General features: G+C 35.9%; 1 protein-coding gene across 2 annotated transcripts in view; it reads left to right on the top strand.

Annotated features, from left to right (window-relative positions):
* LOC145690520 (NFX1-type zinc finger-containing protein 1-like) overlaps positions 1-20,768 on the top strand; it is a 64,103-nt gene that overhangs the window by 4,726 nt on the left and 38,609 nt on the right. The window contains exons 2-4 of one of the 2 annotated variants that reach the window (XM_081765482.1): positions 2,713-4,040; positions 8,296-8,376; positions 13,744-14,000. In XM_081765482.1, coding sequence (XP_081621608.1) covers positions 2,774-4,040; positions 8,296-8,376; positions 13,744-14,000 — 1,605 coding nt within the window. In that variant the 5' untranslated portion in view covers positions 2,713-2,773. The remainder of the gene's footprint in view (positions 1-2,712; positions 4,041-8,295; positions 8,377-13,743; positions 14,001-20,768) is intronic. The other variant, XM_081765489.1, reaches the window with a different exon arrangement.

The following is a 20,768-nucleotide window of genomic DNA, read 5'->3' as shown; positions in this document are numbered from 1 at the left end:
GGGTTATGTCAAGGATGAGGTCTACCGAACACGTGTACCAGATCTTGAAACCCTGCAGCAACGAATAACCACAGTCGTTGCATCGATCCCTCCAGTGATGTTGGCTAATGTGTGGATGGAAATTGAATATCGCCTAGATGTGCTACGTGCTACCAAGGGTGCTCATGTGGAAGTGTACTGATGTGACCAAAACTTTTATAGTTTGTAAACAATTCAACACCAGTTTCATATTTCTATCTTATTTCTAGCCTGAGTTATCAATTTCTGTAATCAGGGAAGGACTTCTCGGACACCCTGTATGAGTACGCGAAATGGGATTCGTGAATATTCCAAGAAGATTCTGAACCTTTCTCACCAGTTTATTTGCGTGTCCTTGGCAGATTTGTGTTTTGCAATGCTTATATGGTGTGTGTGTGTGTGTGTGTGTGTGTGTGTGTGTGTGTGTGTGTGTGTGTGTGTGTGGTGTGTGTGTGTGTGTGTGTGTGTGTGGTGTGTGTGTGTGTGTGAGTGAGAGAGAGAGAGAGAGAGAGAGAGAGAGAGACAAAACTCTTCTAAGCGGAAACCACAATTTTACATAGTTTGCAAAACAGTACAGAACCTCTGTTGAAAACACACTTCACACTCTCTACTACAATTTTTTTAAATCTTGTTTTTCCTTTTTTTAAAAAAAAAAAAAAAAAAAAAAAACTATCGGCATTTGAAATTACCGAAATGCACACTAACAGCAGCTATGTGACGCACTCCAGCGACTCATAATAACTGCCATACCTGGCCATTTCTTTAAAATAGGTATCTTTGTTTATTTTTGTCATTCAAAATTCCGAGAACTGAAGACGTTCTAGCATCCTTCCACCACGTACCACATTTCAATGGCAATACTGCAGTTATTTTCAGATACTGCGATCGCTTGACGGGATAAGATCGAGCCAAATATTTGTTGTGCTGTCATTCAGGGGTGGATAAAAAGCAATGGAAGAGAAAATGGCAACAGATTGCTTGTAAATTGTGAAATGTCATGAAAATTGTAATATATGATATTTAGCCATTATGTTCGGGCTTTGATGATAATTTTACAGGGCATTCGGTCGAAAAAGTGTAAGACGCTTTTTCAGGCAAGCCACCCTGAACGAGGTTGTCCTGGGTTTTCCTCATTCACACCAGGCAAATGCCGGGGTGCTACCTAACATAGATCCCAGGCCGCTTCCTTCCTCCATTTTTTCTTCCTTCCCTTTCCCCGGATAGTGTGCTCGCCGAGGGACGTCATCCACTATACGTGAAGTGCTAACATGGCCATAGATACCGAAAGCCCAGAAATCTAAATCTTAATCCTAATTTACACATTATGATTTTGAAAATTATTACAAGGGCGGGGTGAAAAGTTCTCGGCCTGACCCAGAGATGGCACTCCAATCAGCAAAATTCTATTGTTCTTGACTGGGGGCGCTTTTCAGTTGTTCGTATAAAAAGTGTCAACTTGTTCTCTCAAGTAGTTTGTGTGCAGGCTTTGTTGCAGTTAGACGTTTTGCGTGTTAATTGTGAAAATTGATAAACTTGAATATCGTGCGGTAATCAAATTTTTCGTTTTGGATGGATTAACCCCTACGGAAATTCATCTGAAGTTGACAAAAGTTTACGGGGACTCTGCTTCTTCCATGTCAGCCGTTAAAAAGTGGACAGTTGAATTTAAACGTAGTCGCACATCCCTCGAAGATGACCCACGTGAAGTAAGGCCGAAAACCGCAACCACACCGGAAACATTCGAAAAAGTGCATGATATCGTGTTGGACGACAGGCGAGTGAAGGTGAGTGAGGTAGCTGAGAGTGTGGGGATATCAGAGGAACAGGTGCGAAACATCTTGCACAAAGAACTAGAGATGCGAAAGCTCTGCGCAAGATGGGTGCCGCATTTACTGACTGCCGACCAAAAGCAAATGCGAAAACTATTTTAGCAGCAATCTTTGGACCGATTCAAAAGGGATTTGACAGATTTTGTGCGGCGATTTGTGACAATGGATGAGACATGGGTTCACAACTACACGCCAGAAATGAAACAGTCCAAGCAGTGGGTGGAAGCTGCTGGTGCTGCGCCGAAGAAAGCGAAGACGATCGTATCGGCTGGAAAGGTCATGGTCATGCCATCCCTTTTGGGATGCGAAAGGGATCCTGTTAATTGATTACCTTGCAAAAGAGAGAACAATTACAGACGAATATTACTCTAACCTTCTTGACCAGCTGGATGCCAAAATTCGCAGGAGGCCTGGCTTGAAGAAGAAAATCACCTTTCACCAGGACAACGCACCTGTGCACAAGGGTGCGTTGGTGATGGGAAAATTGCGGGATTTGGGGAATGATTTGCTCCGCCATCCCCCATATTCTCCTGATTTGGCACCATCGGACTTCTGTCTGTTCCCAAACTTGAAGAAATTTCTTTCAGGGAAGCGCTTCACATCGAATGAAGAAGTTGAGAAGGTCGTGTATGACTATTTTCACAACCTTCGAGACTCACTTCCGGGAAGGAATACTGATGTTAGAGAAACGCTGGACCAAGTGTATTGAAGTTAAGAGGGATTATGTCGAAAAATAAAATCATTTTTGAACTGCAATTCGCAGTCTTTCATTGTCAGGCTGAGAACTTTTCATTCCGCCCTCGTATATGATCAAGTTATACATAAAATAGCATCGTATTTTCTCATTAAAAAAATCTTTTTGCAGGTGGAGCATGGAATAACTAGTTGGATTTTCATCTTTAAAGCATCTGGCTTAAATTGCGAAAATGGAAGTTTATGATATTCCTTTGAAACATTATCTTTTGGATGAAGAGTGTCGAGTAGTGAACCGTTGTCCATTGTATGTACGAAACAAATTAGTATCTGCACGGACTTTTTCCGAAGCTGCTATAAAGTACGCAGTGCGCAATTCGAATCTCGACCATTTACAATATAGCGCACTGCGTTCTTCTTTATCAAACGAACTTTCTCTTATTGAAGGGGGTCCTGGAACAGGGAAGAAATTTCTTGCCGTAAAAATCATTCAATTTTTACTTCAAAATTCACCCGAATGGGATGATAAATGTCCAATTTTAATTCTTAGTTCATCCAGTAGTGCGTTAGGTACAATCCTAAAGAATGTGAGAAAGGTCACAGGAGATTTTGTATACATCGGTGAAATGTGTCACATTTCAGACAGACAACAATATGATTTAGAGAAGGAAAGTGGTGTTAAATTCAGGAAAATAGTTTCTTCCAACAATACAGTCAAGCCTTGTTCCAATATCGATCAAATACAATTAAGTTTGAAAGCTGTGTGCCAAAATAAAGGCATCATTTCATTGCAAACATTGAAAGACTTTCATATAGTAAATGATGAACAATATAAATGTTTGGCCTTACAAAACAGTCGGCTTGACAGTTGGTTATATGATATCAATTTCCAGATATATCCAGCTTTGAGAAATGGGAATCATGAAGTTGAACAATCTATTATGGAAATTAATGAAAACTTTTTGAATAGTAAAGACAACAGAACAAAAACTTATTTTGAGTTTGATGCGGCTAGGGAAAACAATGTGAGCACTACTCGACTGCGTGTTAAATTTGATTTTCTGTTGGATGAAATAGAGAGAGAGATGAGTGTAGTAAGTAAGGAACTTACCCTTGAGGATACCGAGAGAAATAACATCTTGTCCAGTGATCTGCAGTTGTTGTATCACAAAAGAGAATTCTTCCGTTATCGACTTCAGGAGTCGTCCTCGGAAGTTCCAGATGCTGTTTTGGGATCATCAATACAACCAAATCTGTGGGACATTACTTACAATGAGCGTTGGCAATTATACAGACGGTGGAAGAACGAACTGAAATTAAAGTTACAAGAACTACTAGAAACCACTCAAATACAATACCAAATAGCAAAGAATCAGAGTACAGAGGAGCAAGAGGAAAACAAAGATCTGCAAATTTTAAGAAGAAATAAAGTTTTAGGAATTACTGCATTTTCAGCACTTCAGCGAAAATCATTATTACAGGCGTTAAAACCTACAATTGGTAAGTGTTCTTAACTGTTCTTTTTAGTTTGTTTTATTCTGTATTAAATACCGGTACTTACTTTTTGAGTGCATGTGTAGCTGAGTTTCAGATATTTATCAGTAAACAGTAGGTCTATTGTTTTAAGTCTCGAACAATGTTATATTCTAAAATTATATGGCCGCATGAAAGGATGATTCAAATTAACAAAACAGTTGGCTATTTACCAATGAATCCTCCCTTGAAGCCTAAATATTTTCCATACGTTTCGGAACGCCAAATTAGTTCCGTTTTCAGTGGCAAGGTAACAAGGATAAAAGTCCCCTTCCCCCCTCTTCCGAAAAGTCTACAAAAACATCTCACCGTATTTAAGTTATTTTGTTGATCCACTAAATAAGTCAGTCATTTATCGCGTTCAATGCGAATGTGACTCCTCGTATATAGGCCAAACGTAAAGCAATATTAACACCCGAATTAAAGATCATATTAAACAATCAAAAAAGTCAAAAGAAGAGGGCGTGTCGGGATTGACGCTTCATTTAAAACAACATACACATAATATAAAACAGGTTAATGTAATAGGTTCAGCAAAAGCAAAGAAACAACGTGAGATTAAAGAATCATTTTTTATTCATAAATATAAATCTGCTTTAAATCTGAGTACTGGCAACATTGATAGAATCTGGTTTATCTACTTTTGATGCATAATTTAAATCTGGCAATAGTGACGTAACATAGACATCGCGCTTCCTTTGATTCAGTTCACTCTTTTTGCGCTGTGCTTTGCTCGTGACATTTCAGGATCCATTCTTTACGTTAAATTTATTTAGTGGTATGGATACCTTATTTTATACCTTTTACCTCCTAACCGTTTTTATCCTTGTTGCTTTGCCATTGAAGACGGAACTAGCTTGTTCCGAAACTTACGGAAAATATTTAGGCTTCCCAAGGGAGGATTCATTGGTAAGTAGCCAATTTTTGTGTTAATGTTATATTCTCATTGTTTTAACATTGTTTCATCGTTCTTGGGTTAGAACAACTCACATATCAACGAAATATTATTTATCCGATTACGATTTTCATTTATATTTGTTCGTGGATATTTTCTGTAAGCAATAAAACGATGGACCAATTTAAAACAAATATCTCATTCCTATGTATGGTGGATATGTAGAAAGAAAGAAAAGGATTATAAATAACTTAAACGCAATAGAATTCAATATAAGTTGGTTTTGTACTTGCTTTATTATTATTATTATTATTATTATTATTATTATTATTATTATTATTATTATCTGTTATTGATCTGTTTATTTTAATCTGAAATTACATCCTTATATTCTTAAAAAGTTTGTTGAAATTATTTCTAGTAAAATAAATATTATTAATTAGGATGTTCTTATGCTTGGACATTATATCTAAAGTGGATAGCTACGAAAGAGTTTTTGCCAGGTGTATATTATTCTAAATATAAAGTTAAGATGTTGTTATCGATGTATATAATCTCAATCTTAATGTGTCAGAACGTATCTGAGTTGGATTTGGTAATTTCTAATTTTGATATTTATGCTACCAAAAATGTTCAGTCAGTTATTGAATCTGGTTGTTCTCTCTATCCTATTGAAATTAAACTTCCTTCTTGTCGTAATATATGAACAGGGGATAGATCCCCTCCCATTACTTTTCATAAAGAAAATTATTTTAGCATTATAGAGAGAGCTGCAACTGATTGTACTTATATATTGTTGATCTCAGATATCAACCTAGCTACTATTGCAGTTGACAATGCAATAAAATCAAAGTACGGTAAATAATATGAGCTTGAACGAAGGTTTTTGCGTATTTCCTGATCTTCGTAAAAAATTTAAAACCTAAAATACGCTCTGATAGGCTTGCCTATATCTGTCAAGTAGAGAACAACTTAAGAAATACTCCGAAAGAATTTTGGAAATTCGCTAATACGAATAAAGGTTATTTGAATGAAACCTCTGGTCTTATGGTTGATAATGAGGTATGCGATCCAACAGTGTTGGCTAACTCCTGGGCTGAACTATTGGAGTCTATACATCAAAAGCTCCTTTCTTTACACAATGTTGATCTACAGACGACTGACTGTAGGTGATAGATGCTCCTACCCAGATATTACTGTCTAGTAACAGAGATCATAAAAGGTCTTACTGCCAAGTTGTCTTGTGGTCTTGATAATATTCCTATATTTATATTGAAAGAAATTAGTTACATTGTGCTCCGGTACTTGCACCTCTGTTTAATTGGAATTTGCTTACCTCTGTTTATCCAGATCATTGGGATACTTACTGTAGTCCCTGTTCCCAGAGCAGATGGTAAGGATCTAGCTGATTATCGACCAATTTCTCTTCTGAATATTAGTCCTCAAGTGTTCGACAAATTAGTTTTACAGATATTTGTACAATCATATTTATTGTAGTGTCTCTAGCATCAATGGTTTTATTAAGAATAGAGCAACTGCAACCAATCTAGCCTGTTTTTATGACCTATATTCTCCGTGTTAAGAATAATTGGCAAGTTGATGTAGTATATTTCTATTTGTGTCAAGGCTTTTGGCAAATTATCTCGTGGTATTTTGATAAAGAAACTAGAATTGTATGATCTTTCCAGTTTATGTGGTTAGTATCTTATTCGTGTAGTAGAAAATTAGATACAAGGGTTGTGTTTTCGATATCTAGAACATTTAGTCCGGTGTTTCATAGCACTCCATTAGGATCTGGTTTTATTATGTTTATCAATGGTATTAGCGACAATTTGAATTGCATTTTATATATATATATATATATATATATATATATATATATATATATATATATATATATATATATATATATATATATATATATATATATATATATATATATATATATATATATATATATATATATGTGTGTGTGTGTGTGTGTGTGTGTGTGTGATTTAAAAATTTATAAATCTGTTAAGAATTTGAATGACAGCTTTGTAATTCAAAATAATAATGACGTTTCGTATTGGTCCGAAATTAATATGTTGCCGTTAAATTATAGTAAAACATTTAGTATGAGTTTTATGAACAAGACAAATACAGTTTACCTGATTTAAGTTGTTGAAAAAACATTGGTTATAGTTGTAAATTTCATTGGAAATTTGGATGTTGCTTTGATAACAAACTAATCTTTAATAAACATATAGATAATATTATCTGAGAAACTCGTAGGAATCTTCATATTTGAAATGGATGTCAAGAGACTTCAATTATGAGAAAACTTGCCTGATTATTCGTTATACCAATGTAAGGATAGAGTATTGTTCTAGTATCTGGAATAGAAATACTAATTACGTGTTAAATAGCTTAGAAATGATCCAACACTTATTTTTGTCGTGGTTATGGTGGAAATTTAAGAGGTTTTCTTACACTGTAGAAAATGCAAAATTGTCATTGAGTATTCTGAAGTTGTCGCAAGGAAGAACAAGCACAGATCTTTGATTATTGCCATTCTTACATGGCAAACTGAATTCATCTAAAAGTAATTTTATATGTTCCGAGGCATCGTGGAATTTGGAGAGAATTTTAATTATTTCGTGAGAACTTTGCCTTAGTTCAGAAGCAACTCGATCCGTACTTTGACAGGTTGAGGACATTTCTTTATATGATTTGTATAATTTATGTTTTATGTTCTTTAATTTGTCATTTAATGTAAATTTTCATTTTATTATAATATGTTTCCTTATAACTTGATGCAACTTTGTGGGCTGGAAATTGCAATTGGACATATTGTCTGTTATTTCCAGATATTATTATTATTATTATTATTATTATTATTATTATTATTATTATTATTATTATTATTATTGAGGATACCAATTACAATTCCTTTGAAGTATGGAACTGTTTGATCTCATTTAAAGTGAATATAGTAACATTAGGCTATTCCTAATTATAAAGCGATGTTGCGAAATAAGCATTTGAACCTGGGACGAAAATACATATACGTCGATGTATTTAATATTTAGAAAATTTTCTGCTCAAGTTTTCTAGTTTTGTTCTCCAAACCTGTACGATAATGTAATGCTTAGGTTTCCGATTAGCCGGGAAGGAAGAAACACATGTCTTTGGTTAAATAAAAATTGTGAAGGACAGTATATTAATTTTCAGAAACTTGAATGTAGCCAGAGTTCCACCATATCTTTTAAAAGTCTTGTGATTAGATCGACAGTTGTTAACTACATATGTTATAATTTATGCATTTATTATTCATAATCGTTTCAGTTATTGTCATAGAAGCTGAACAGATTTTCGAATCTCATCTAGCAGAGTGTCTGTCTAATTGCCACCAACTGATAGTTCTTGGTGAGTAAAATGTCAAGATTTATAAATCATGTATATAATAATGAAAACAGTAAAAAAATGTGAGGTAGGACTGAAACACATAAGTGGTAACTTTCCCCTGAAATTTAAAAGAGAAGAAAAAGTTTAGAAATTTTAGATCTGTTCATCTAGTTTTTATTCTTATTACGAAAAATTCAGAAATAAAAGGAGGAAAAAAATGCTATGCCAAAACTAGCACATATACAAGCATCATTACATATTGCTGTACATCATCATGTATAATGTATAATTTACGACTACACATTGTGCAAGATCATCTAATTTGTTCTTAAATAAGACATTCCAAAGCATAGGTAAGTTTTTTTTTTAAAATAATGTATATTGATTGAAAGTTGAGTAGAATAATACAAATATGCAATTTATTCCCAGTGAAGACATTATGTATAGTGTATTTCAAAACATAAACTCCTCGTTACATACCTTCTTCTGATGAAAGCTATATTCCCGTTGGGGATATAACTTAGGATGTTAGAAGGTCTTCAAATAAGGGTCATTCAATGATAAGGAAATGCCAGCAAGTGGGTTCTACGAATTTTCCCTGGTGCTGAGGATATAATATGAGTAGCTCTTATTTTTCAGTTTTCAAAAGCTTTGCTGCTTCCAACTTGTAACCTTGTTCCAAAGGAAAGCTCCGTACAAAATTTCAGCTCAATTGAACTATTTTAAACATTCCCCGAGACCTCAAAATTTCAAATTTCTGTGAAAACTTGAATTTCTTATTTACTCATTTTGTGTTATTGTACTGACGGAACTAACAATTATAATTGAAAAATTATAACAATTATAATTGTGGAGAGAATCCAGAAACCACAGCGGCGATTGCTACTTCTGTTCCTGTGAAATTCTAGGACACAATACTCGAAACGAGACAAAGATAGTGTATCCCAATATTCCCTCTGCAATGAGACCTGTGCTGCACGGCCCAAACTTGCCTGTTCCGACACCTCCATCAAGTCTTGAGTTTGTAAGTGATCCTAGTTCGTGCAGTGATTCAGTGGACGGTACTGAAATAGAAGATGAAGTTTACAACCTCCCTAGTGGATCTCGTGAGCCTATACCACTCACTCAAAGCCAGTTCAATGATCTAGTTAAACCTAAATTTGTCTAAAGAATCTGCTGAACTTCTTGGTTCCTTATGAAAATAAATTAAAATAAATAATAATAAGACTTAATGAAAATAATCTTTATATTCTTTTTTTGTCTGTCTGCATTCACATTAAACAAAACATGTTCAGTTATTTAGTGTAATAAGCCCTTTTGTGTGCTAGAAGATAAGAAATAAGGTATAATAAAGCAGTATTGAATACGGAAGAAGGCCCAAATTTTGACATTGATTTGTAAGAAAACCTTGCGTGACAGGGGAAACACGAAGTCAGCTAGGAACAAGGAATTAAATTCACCTATCAAAAAACCATGTTTTTTCCAATTTGCAGCCCTGTGTAATGGGTTATTTATCAACCGTTTCCAGGACTAGATAAATTTGGAAGCCACTACCATCCGAGTGTAAGATTGGGGTAGCATCTGCATACCGTCAAGCTTCAGCTTTGTGTTTGGGCCACGAGTTCCTTACTTCACGGCTAGAAGAGAGATGATTAGCACGTTTACGTATCGAGCATAGTTACTTCACTCATAGCTATTTGTTGCGTGAACAGAATCAGCCTTCTTTGTGGTGAATTGCTGACTCTGTCTTCGCCATCTTCTCATGTTGTCTGCATACACCACGCCGCGGGCCCGCCTTGGACTGCCTGCCGATCTGCCTACTTTGCTTGGTAATGATGCCCAGATGATTCTAAAAGTTTTCTGCAACATGCCCAAGTCTTGACTGCTTTGTGAGAGCTTTTTCCCCTTTTTAATTAATTTTATTTTCATTTTATTCACTACTTACCTGTGTTGTCATGTTTTTTTTATTCTTGTCATAGCATTTCCTTTGTTTCCGTCATCTTTTCTATCCTGCATAGTCATATCCACTACTAATTAAGGAAAGCCCCACGTGTGTTTACATTTTGCTGAGCAGTTCCGGCAGAGATGATTAAACATGTCTTTGTGTTTTAACTAGTCCTTGTGTTTGAGTTTGCACATTTCTTAAATGCTATAACATTTTTATCTCCTAAACGGAATGACACTTTTTATTATGATACAGACTGCTCTCTGAATTTATCATCTTCCTGAAACATCGTTGTGCTTTTATTCTTTTTTCTTGTTTTTAATGTGTACAGATGGGTGCAAAATACCTCACTGTCGATGCGCCAACCACACCCTTTCAATCAACCATCCGAGTTGTAACTCCAACACATTCTAATCTGCTAAATTAACACCACCTTGAATTTGTTCTTGCCTCTGTTCACTGGTCGATGTTGAACTGAATTTTAATTGACAATTAAGTTGCTTATGCTAAGTTTGAAAGCTTTTGCTGCGATCATTAGAGGAAGAACCTCTTGTTGTTCGAAGACTGAATCTGTCGAGAGCTTCAGATAGACGTTGAATAAAGAGAATTTAGTGTATTTCTCACATTCAAAATACTGGGCCCGCTCACTAATATGGCTTAAATTGATGATTGTGTCTTCTATAGGAATATTAGAATATTTTCTTCATCTGCACTATCCCGTGATAGTCTTACATGCAGATGATGTAAATATTTTAGTGAAAGGAAGCACAATGTCGCAGCTAAAAAATAACTTTAAACTGACTGTTGAAAGGTTGACAACGTGGGCATCCAGTAACAACTTAGAGATAAATGTGGACAAATCTAAGGTACTATATTTTCATCTTTCACCCAGAACGCTAAAAACTCCATCAATAAAGAACGATTCTCTGCTTTTAAGTTATTCCTCTTCAGCAAAATTCTTAAGGTTAATTATTCAAGATAGAATTGTCTGGGAAGAACATATTTTAAGCTTAAACAATAAACTATGCAGTCTAAATTTTGTCTTATATAGACAAGGCACCGTTCCTCGACATACTTTGCTTTTATTATACTATGGTAAGATATATTCACTTCTCAGTTTTAGTTATTTTTGGGGGGAGCATCGCACCTTGCCCTATCCGCCTTCCGCATACAGAAAAAAGCTATACGTATTATTTTTAACTCAAAACCAAGATCATCTTGTAGAAAAATATTTAAACTGCATAGAATTCTAACGCTATCATCTCTTACATATACAAAAGCATTATCTTTACTAAGACTAATTGGCATTCCTTTACAGTTACATCTTCTGTGCATTCATATAATACAGGACAAGCTACGGATGTTTGTCTCGCAACAAAATTATAGCTCAGTTAGAAATAGTGTGTACTCTGTGTACAAGATTGTATGATCACTTGCCCCAGCATTTTAAAAACATTAAGAACATAAAGGTGTTTTAAAAATGAGGTGTTCAAATTTCTTGTAGATAAAGCGTATTATAGCGTTTCTGAATATCCAGAGTGTAATTCTTAAACTATGTATATATTTAGGTGTATTCTTTGCTACTATTATTTTGTTATCGATTGTAATCTAATTTTCTTTGTTTTATTTTGTCTGTAATTTGATGTATTATTTTCTGACGTGTCCTATGTGCTTGGTCTTCTGCAACCTCTATGTACAGAAAGAATGAAACTAAACTAAACTATCACTGCTTGACAATGTTAAAAACTAAACCAGTACGCTTTGTTCCATATACTGGTAAGTTCTTTTCATTTGCTCTATCTCATCGTATCTATGTTCCTGTTTTCTTTCCTCATTGATTTTAAATTTACAATCGATGCCAGAAATGGAACGTAGTCGTCCTTTCGTTCATTGTGTGAATAAATAGTGCTTTCGTGGGGTTCGAACCATTTAATTTCATATAGATAACCACAAATGTGCACGTTCTTCGTAATGCAGTACATGTCATCGTGGAGGACCAGAATATTTCAGCAATGCTTATTTGATTGCTAAAACATATTAGAAATCACTATCATTGTACCTCTTTGAGTTCCACACGTCCATGTAAGTTTGCAATACTGTAAGGTTAGAATATACAAATATATACTATTTCGATAGTATTTATTTATTTATATATGTCAGACGTATACAAGAATTTGGTTATTTCTAGAGATTAAGTATATTAGTTAATTGACAGCGCTTTGGAATGTAATTTTAAATTATATATTTGATTATAGAAGTTCATTACGAACGATTGGAGCGGTTTCATGAATTTACTGAAGCTTAATATTTCACATGCTGGCAGGAAACTTTATAATAATATAAAGAAATTCAAAATGTTTAGGACTACAGAAGTATTCGATATGTCTCCCCTTATAAATTCTGCGTATGAGTCTAATGAAGTTACTTTCACACTCGATGTAACATTCACCTATTAATCTCTGAAATGCATTTCTTGATGCTGACTGCTGCGTGAGGCACAAATACGAAGACAGCAGTTCTGTTAGAACTGCTGGTTAGGAAGGTTTAAACACGGAATATTTCACAAAACATGCACAAATTACAGCATGAGCGTGGAGGCCAAAACAAGAATTTCTGATCACCATCTCCACAACAGCCGATCTATCGGTTTCCCAATCGGATATTTAAGAATGCATTAACATCGGGATAGAAGTAGGTTGGAGCACCATCGTGTTGGTAGATTAAGTCCATACTGTCTCTCCCGCTGTGGTATGAGTCAGTTCTCCAGAATGTCTAGATAAGCATTTTTTGTAATGGCCTGTCCAATAATAATAATAATAATAATAATAATAATAATAATAATAATAATAATAATAATAATAATAATAATTAATAATAATAATAATATAATAATAATAATAATAATAATAATAATAAAAGTATGGAGGGCATAAACTTTGAGATTGCACAAACCACGTTAACTTTTGGTGATTCACACATGTGCTGCATGATAGTGTGGGACTTTTCCATCTGTTGATTCACATATTGTGCATTTTTACTGTGGAGAAAAAAAAAGTACAGAGTTAGCACTTCATTTTTTTTCATAGTTGTTCTAAAATGTCAGTCCACTGTTGTGACCGATTCATGCGAATGAATATCTAGTCCAGCTTGCGGTTTCTCAGTGGATATCATCTTTACTTATTGCTGCACTCTTTCAGTACAAATTAACGTGCCTGCAACAGAAGTACTCTTTTTGAGTTTCTCTACATTATTGTAAAGTTTCGGAGCATTATGTGAAATACACCACCTACAGCAAATTCGTGAAGTCACTCCAATCATTTGTAATAACTCGGTAATTGTGCTTTTACAAAGTATATATCATAAGTATATTTATAATTATTTATTTTTCTTTTCTTTTCTTTTCTTTTTTCTTTTTTTCTTTTTTTCTTTTTTTTGGTTAAAAGGAAACAACCAAATGCAACCACCCCAAACAGTTGGTAAAGGTGTAAATGACGTATCTTTGTTTGCCAGAATGATACGCAAAGGGATCAAGTGCGAGAAATTAAAATTTCAGTATCGAATGAGGCCAGAAATATCTCAGCTTCTCATTTCTTCAATATATCCAGATCTTGAAAATCATAATTCAGTTTTAATATGTGAAGACATTCGTGGAGTTGCGAAGAATTTGTTTTTTATTACTTCTGATTATCCAGATTTAAAGGTAAGTTAGGGAAAAAAAATAACTCTTTTAATTTGGACCAACAGTGTTCCTGATCTTGTATATTTTGAATCTGCTTACCAGTTAGAAATAAAAACAATAGGTGGATATAATGAAACTCATTAGTATTTCAAAAAAATAAATAAATAAATAAATAAATAAATAAAATAAAATAAAATGTAAAATAAGGTTTAATCAACATAAATTTTTGGACTTAACATGGGCGTTGACTAACGAGGAAACGGTCTTAAGTGTAAACAACCGATTTGGCTGGGGTCCAAATATGTGTTACAGGAGACCAAAGTAGGAGACACGTATTTTGGCGTTTGGGCCCATACGCAGAAATTTAAGAAATACGGGGCCCCAAAGTGGCCCTACATGCTATAACTAGGAAGCGAATGACGTTACATATACACAACCGATTTGGCTGGGGTCCGGATATGTGTTACAGGAGACCAAAGTAGGAGACACGTGTTTTTGCGTTTTGGCCCATACGTAGAAATTGCCGAAATACGGGACCCCAAAGTGGCCCTACATGCTATAACTAGGAAGCAAATGACGTTACTTGTACACAACCGATTTGGTTGGGATCCAGATATGTGTTACGGAAGACTAAAGTAGGAGACACGTATTTTGGCGTTTGGGCCCATACGCAGAAATTTCCGAAATACGGGTCCCCAAAGTGGCCCTACAAACTATAACTGGGAGTACGTGTCTCCTACTTTGGTCTCCTGTAACACACATCCGGACCCCAGCCAAATCGGTTGTGTACAAGTAACGTCATTCGTTTCCTAGTTATAGCATGTAGGGCCACTTTGGGGCCCCGTATTTCGGAAATTTCTGCGTATGGGCCCAAACGCCAAAATACGTGTCTCCTACTTTGGTCTCGTGTAACACATATCCGGACCCCAGCCAAATCGGTTGTGTACAAGTAACGTCATTCGCTTCCTAGTTATAGCATGTAGGGCCAATTTGGGGCCCCGTATTTCGGAAATTTCTGCGTATGGGCCCAAACGCCAAAATACGTGTCTCCTACTTTGGTCTCCTGTAACACATATCCGGACCCCAGCCAAATCGGTTGTTTACACTTAAGACCGTTTCCTCGTAAGCACAAGTATTTAAATAAATAAATGATAATTAACTTAGAATGCCACTAATAGGTCTTTAATATACTCATTAGCAAGGTGTTTAAAATTTTAGTTTACCTTTTCAAACGTTGGATTTGTAATATACTTGCTATAAGTACCGTTTAAGTCGTGTAATTATTGCCGTGTCCTAATTCAAAACTTGGATAAGTGAGAGGAAGAATAATATATCCACAACCATTTCATTACCCGGGTGTTTATCATCTATGTGAGCCCGCAACACCAAAACTTAATACTGGTTGTGTAAAGGCCAGACGTCCTTAGAAAACAGCAAAAAAATATGGATACATTTTCACCCTCTTGAAAAATCCCCCCCAGCCGAAAATTAAAAAAGGCGGGGCTTCGTAGGCAATTAGATTTGATGAAGGTCTACCCGTGTACCAAATTTGATGGCTCTAAGTCAATCCATTCTGTGCGGAAACTGATGACAGACATACAGACATTATTTTTATTAAAATGTTAACGCCTAATGTAGACCATAATGTTTTATGATCGAAATAGCAAACTATTTATTTCATATGCATAACATTGTAATCTGTGTATATTTGTATATAGATAGCAAAACCTGGGTAGAATTGCAGCAGAAATGTGTTTTAAACTTGCTGCTCAATTATTTTTCATTCATTACAATTAAGCAATGACGTTTTCTACAAACTGTTAAATGAGACACATGCAAGTATATTCAAATTATCTGTTAGATTACGACGCAATCTCTTGATGCATAATTTTAGTTTTTCCGGGGGATTAGGAAATGCTAAATTTCTGTAGAAATTTATTGTAAAGATTGTAGGTTCGAGAAAAAGTTCTAGAGGGGATTAGTTATGTTACTGCGTGACGTGTCGAATATGTATCTCTCTCTTGTAATATTTGATAGATTGTGGTTTTCTGCGTGTACATAAGTTGTATCATGTTGTTTGTTTTGCAAGTAAATGTTTCTGAGTGCACCGAAAATAACACCTTGATTTCCGCGTGGATGCATTTTCTTCTGTCAGCTGGTCTGAGGGCATCACATCTGTACAAAACAGCTAGAAAAGATTAGCTTAATTGGCTATAGCTCTAGCGGTAATTATTGTACGAAAATATTTTGTACCTCACCCTCTTCTGCTTTCAAACGATGTATGATTCAACGCTAACGCCACTGAAAATAAATAAAAGGTAGTTGTTGAATGGAAAATATACTTGATATTTATGACATTCCTGCATACGAAACTTCAACGTCTTAGGGTGAGCAATTTCAGAAATCTGGTGAACAGAGAAAAAACAGTTACTACTTCTCTCTCTCTCTCTCTCTCTTTCTTTCCATTTACTTAGATATGGGAATTTTATGAAGTATCCTACCTTTTTCATAGTTTTGAGACTAAGATGATGATTTTGAACGAAATTTAAATTTAGCTATTTGAGATCTGATGGGAGGCGAGTAAAGCTAACTGTCATTTTTTAGTTTTACCTTTTAGAGCCGCATTTTGCAATTATAGGGAATCTAAGTTCAGGGACAAAGTTTGTACAGAATTCCTATCAGCGGTTTCAGATACTTCACGAACGCGCACAAAAATCCACAACACTTTTCCACTCTTAAAAGTCGAATTGCGCAACACCCCAACTTATCTAGTTTAGGATTAATGAATAACTTGTGTTGAGAAAAAAATCATCCTCCCCCCCTTCATTCTTGAAATTCAGTCTCAGTCTAGGATTTAAGAAAAAAGTTTGTGGAAAATGTTGAAGTTTCTATCACCAACAATTTTGGAGATCTCATGAGAGGCAAGAGAAGTGAAACCTTTCTTGCCTTCTTAATATCCGATTGTAACCATAGTCAAGACATCATAGAGAATATTTATGGAAAATGTAGAGTTCCTCTGCTAGTGGTTTTATAGACTTGGTAACCCACGAAGAAGCAGTCAGCCTCCTTTTCATTGAATGTGTATGTCGCAAAACTCTTGTTTTATGCAGTCTTAGGTTAAAGAGGAACATTGTACAAAAATCTTTAACCTGGAGTTTCTGTCCGTAATTTCGGAGACCTGGTGACCTATGAAAGAATGTTCAACTCCCTCTTTCCCACCTTCAGGTGTCACATTTCGCAATATCCCTTCATACATACAGTCCAGGATTCATGAGCAATTTTTGTACAAAATTTGCTTCCTACGCCCATCGATTTTGGAGGTTTGATAAAAGGCGAGAAAAAGTCAGTCCTCTCTTACACCTTAAGGGTATAATTCCATAAGTCTAGGGCTGTACGAAAATAGTTGTACAAAATATGGAAGTTCCTGCATCCTTTTATTTTGGAGATCTTGTTATTGATAATATATATATATGTAATATTACATTATATTATAGGTCAAACTCAGATCAATACTTGGAAGAAATCTGTGTGGATAATATGGGACTCAACGAAGAGAGAGATGTTGAGAAAAGCGGTTAATCGGTCACCCAATATACGTGCACGATTTAAAGTTTAAAAGTTCCATTCCCAATGCCCATAATTGTGACAGTTTCTGTTTTAATACATTAACGTTGCAAATGAATTGATTTATTCCTATATCACAATGGATCAGTTAATGTGAAGCAAATTATTATTGTGCGTAGCCTCTGATGATTCGAAAGAATTTACAGTAGTAACTTCCATTCCACAAATTTATATTACCAGTCTTATAATCGAAATAATTTATGCAACGTTATCCCTCACATCTCGAAATTGGTATGGGAGTCTGTGGTTAACCCTTTTCCGTGAAGGTTTTAAACAGTTGTATAACGAAAAAAAAACAGTGTTGGGCAAATTTCAATTGAATTAACAATTAACAATTAATCTGTAAATTTAATTGTTAATTGCAATTAACAATTGAAATAAGTAATGGTTAATTGTTAATTGCAGTTGGCCATTAAAAAAGGAGAATCAATTGCAATTGATCAATTGATTGAAAGTAATTGCAGTGGAAAGTAATTGCAATTGAATTCTGTAATTCAATTGCAATTGAAATTAATTGGCAATTGATTCAATTGCAATTGATTTCCACAGCAATTACTTTCAATTGATTGATCAATTGCAATTGATTTTTACTGATTAATTTTCAACACTGTAGTTCAGAGAGGGCGTGGGGCAATGAAAACTTTAGCCACGACCAATTGACTCACCACCCGTCGTGACCCACGACCCACCGTGACCCACTCTGACCCACCACCCACCATAAACCACTCTTATCCACTGTGACCCACAGACCCACCAAAACCCATTGTCATCAACTCTAACCCATGATTCACGCCCTCTTCTCTACTGACTAAAGAGTTTAAACTTGTAATAAAACAAGCCTATAAAATTATCACTCATCGGAGTTTGAATTTTTACGATCAATAGCTCAAGCACCGCACTAATACAATAACGGCGGATCTGACCTTTCTAATATAAATAAAATAGAGTTTGTTCGTGTGTCTATCTGTCTATCTTTGTGTGACCTGTGGACGAGACGAGTGGACCGAAACTTTTCAAAATTTGGTCACGGGTAGCTTGGTCTAGGCCCCAGACCAAGACGAAGAGTTTTTTTAAATTCCTTACTAGGGGGTCTCCAGGGGACGTTTACCGGGACCGGCCTGGGGACCAGACAAGTCGACCGAGAGTTACCAAATTTTGGTCAAAGATACCTTGGTCCAGGTCCCACACCAAGGCAAAGCTTTTTCGAAAAAATTCGAACCAGGGGGTCTCAGGGGGGCATTTACCGGGACATGAAAAAGTAGTAGAAAATGACCGATATCAGTGTCGATTTCATAGTTTTCGCGGTCGCTGAGATCAATGGTGAAACTCCGATCGCATTAACTTCCAAATTCACCGTATTCGGCTACGGGTCGTGGGTCAACGGGGGAAGGGGGGGAATGCCGAAACGTACAAGTAATCCAAAATGCCGATATTAGTGTCAAATCCATAGTTTTCGCGGTTGCTGATATCAATGGTGACACTACCATTAGCGATGACTTTCAAATTCATTCACCGTTGTATGCGGGCCTTGGGTCACAAGAGGGGGAATTCCGAGACATGTAAAAAAAATAATCGAAAATGATCGATATTAATGTCAAATTCATAGTTTTCGGGGTAGCTGAGCTCATTGGTGAAACTCAAGACCGCGTTTACTTTCACATTTAGCCCCCATCAGATAAGAAACGGGGGCATTATAACGGGGATCACGAGACATGTAAAAATAATCCACAATGACCGATGTCAAATCCGTAGTTTTTGCGGAGGCTGAGATCAATGGTGATACTTTCATTAGCGATGATTTTCAAATTTAGCCACCATTGTATGCGGGCCGGGAGTCACCGGGGGTGGGGAATTGCGAAACATGTAAAAATAATGGAAAGTTACCGATATTAGTGTCAAATCCATAGTTTTCGCTGTCGCTGAGATGAATGGTGATACTTCCACAGGCGTTGACTTCCAAATACAGCCCCCATCGGCTGAGGGCCAGAGGCATTGTTTTTTTTTTTCAAAATTGGAACCCGAGGATTATAGGGACTTTTACCGGCATATGTAAAAAGTAGTAGAAAATGGCAGATGTTAGTGTCACATTCATAGTTTTCGCGGTATTAGTTGGGGGTTGGTGGGGGCCAGAGGAGATTTTTTCACAATACGAACCAAGGGGGTCTGAGGGGGCGTTTACCGGGACATATAAAAGTACTAGAATTTGTGTCGAATCCATATTTATCGGGGTTGCTCAGACCTATAGTGAAACCCCCGATAGTGTTTACTTTCAAATTCAGCCCCCATCGGCCTTCCCAATGAAAACACATATACGTTGTTGGATATATATTCACACAAAATATATCCAATGTTAGAAAAGTTTCTTAATTGTTCTCCCGTTGTTCAGTTTGTATACATTGATATTTTATCTGATCCGTTTGAAGAACGGGCATAACAGCTAGTACAAAATGGTAAAGTGTTTGTTATGGACCAAATTACAATGAATTCAATTATATAGATAATTATTATAATTATAACTAATAATAATTTCGTTGTAAAATTATAGAGCTCCTCCGTGGCTAAGCGGTTAGCGTACGCGCCTTTGGCGTGGAAGATCCGGGTTCGATTCCCGGCGGGAGCTCATGTGGTTCGGATTCCACGTTAATCAGTAGGTCCATGTCTCATATAGCCTCGCTGCTGACCGGGACATTAAACCCCAAAATCAACTCAAAATCAAATCAACTTGTTGAATTATACATACTTTTCAGTGGAAAAATGAATAAAATTTAAAAGTCCCAAATCAACGTAAAGTAGACCAACGTAAAGTAGACCAAAGTAAAGGGAAAATGTATAAAATTTTCCATATAATTAAGCTTACAAACTTAAAATTTCCATGTAATTAAGCTAAATTTCCATTTTTGTGTCGTTTTGTGCGCCTATTTCCTCGTTTTCTGCGTAACCGGAAATGGGTCAATGTTATCCTACAAATATGGCGGAACAAGTTAATGCTGTTCCGTCAGGAACGATTTCGAGGTCGTTTCCTTCACATCGTCTTGTGCGTGTTTTCTACCGTTTTGTAAGCCTATTTCCACGTTTTGTGATTCAATGGTAGTGGGTCAAAATGGGCATTCAATGTGGGAAGAAAACTGATCCACTCTCCCACCAGTATCGAATTTCAAGTTCGCT

Source organism: Thermobia domestica, chromosome 1, assembly GCF_964235325.1.
Source record: "Thermobia domestica chromosome 1, izTheDome1.hap1.1, whole genome shotgun sequence".
Taxonomy (NCBI): domain Eukaryota; kingdom Metazoa; phylum Arthropoda; class Insecta; order Zygentoma; family Lepismatidae; genus Thermobia; species Thermobia domestica.
The sequence above is the reverse complement of the archived record's forward strand: the minus strand, read 5'-3'. Positions and strand labels throughout refer to the sequence as shown.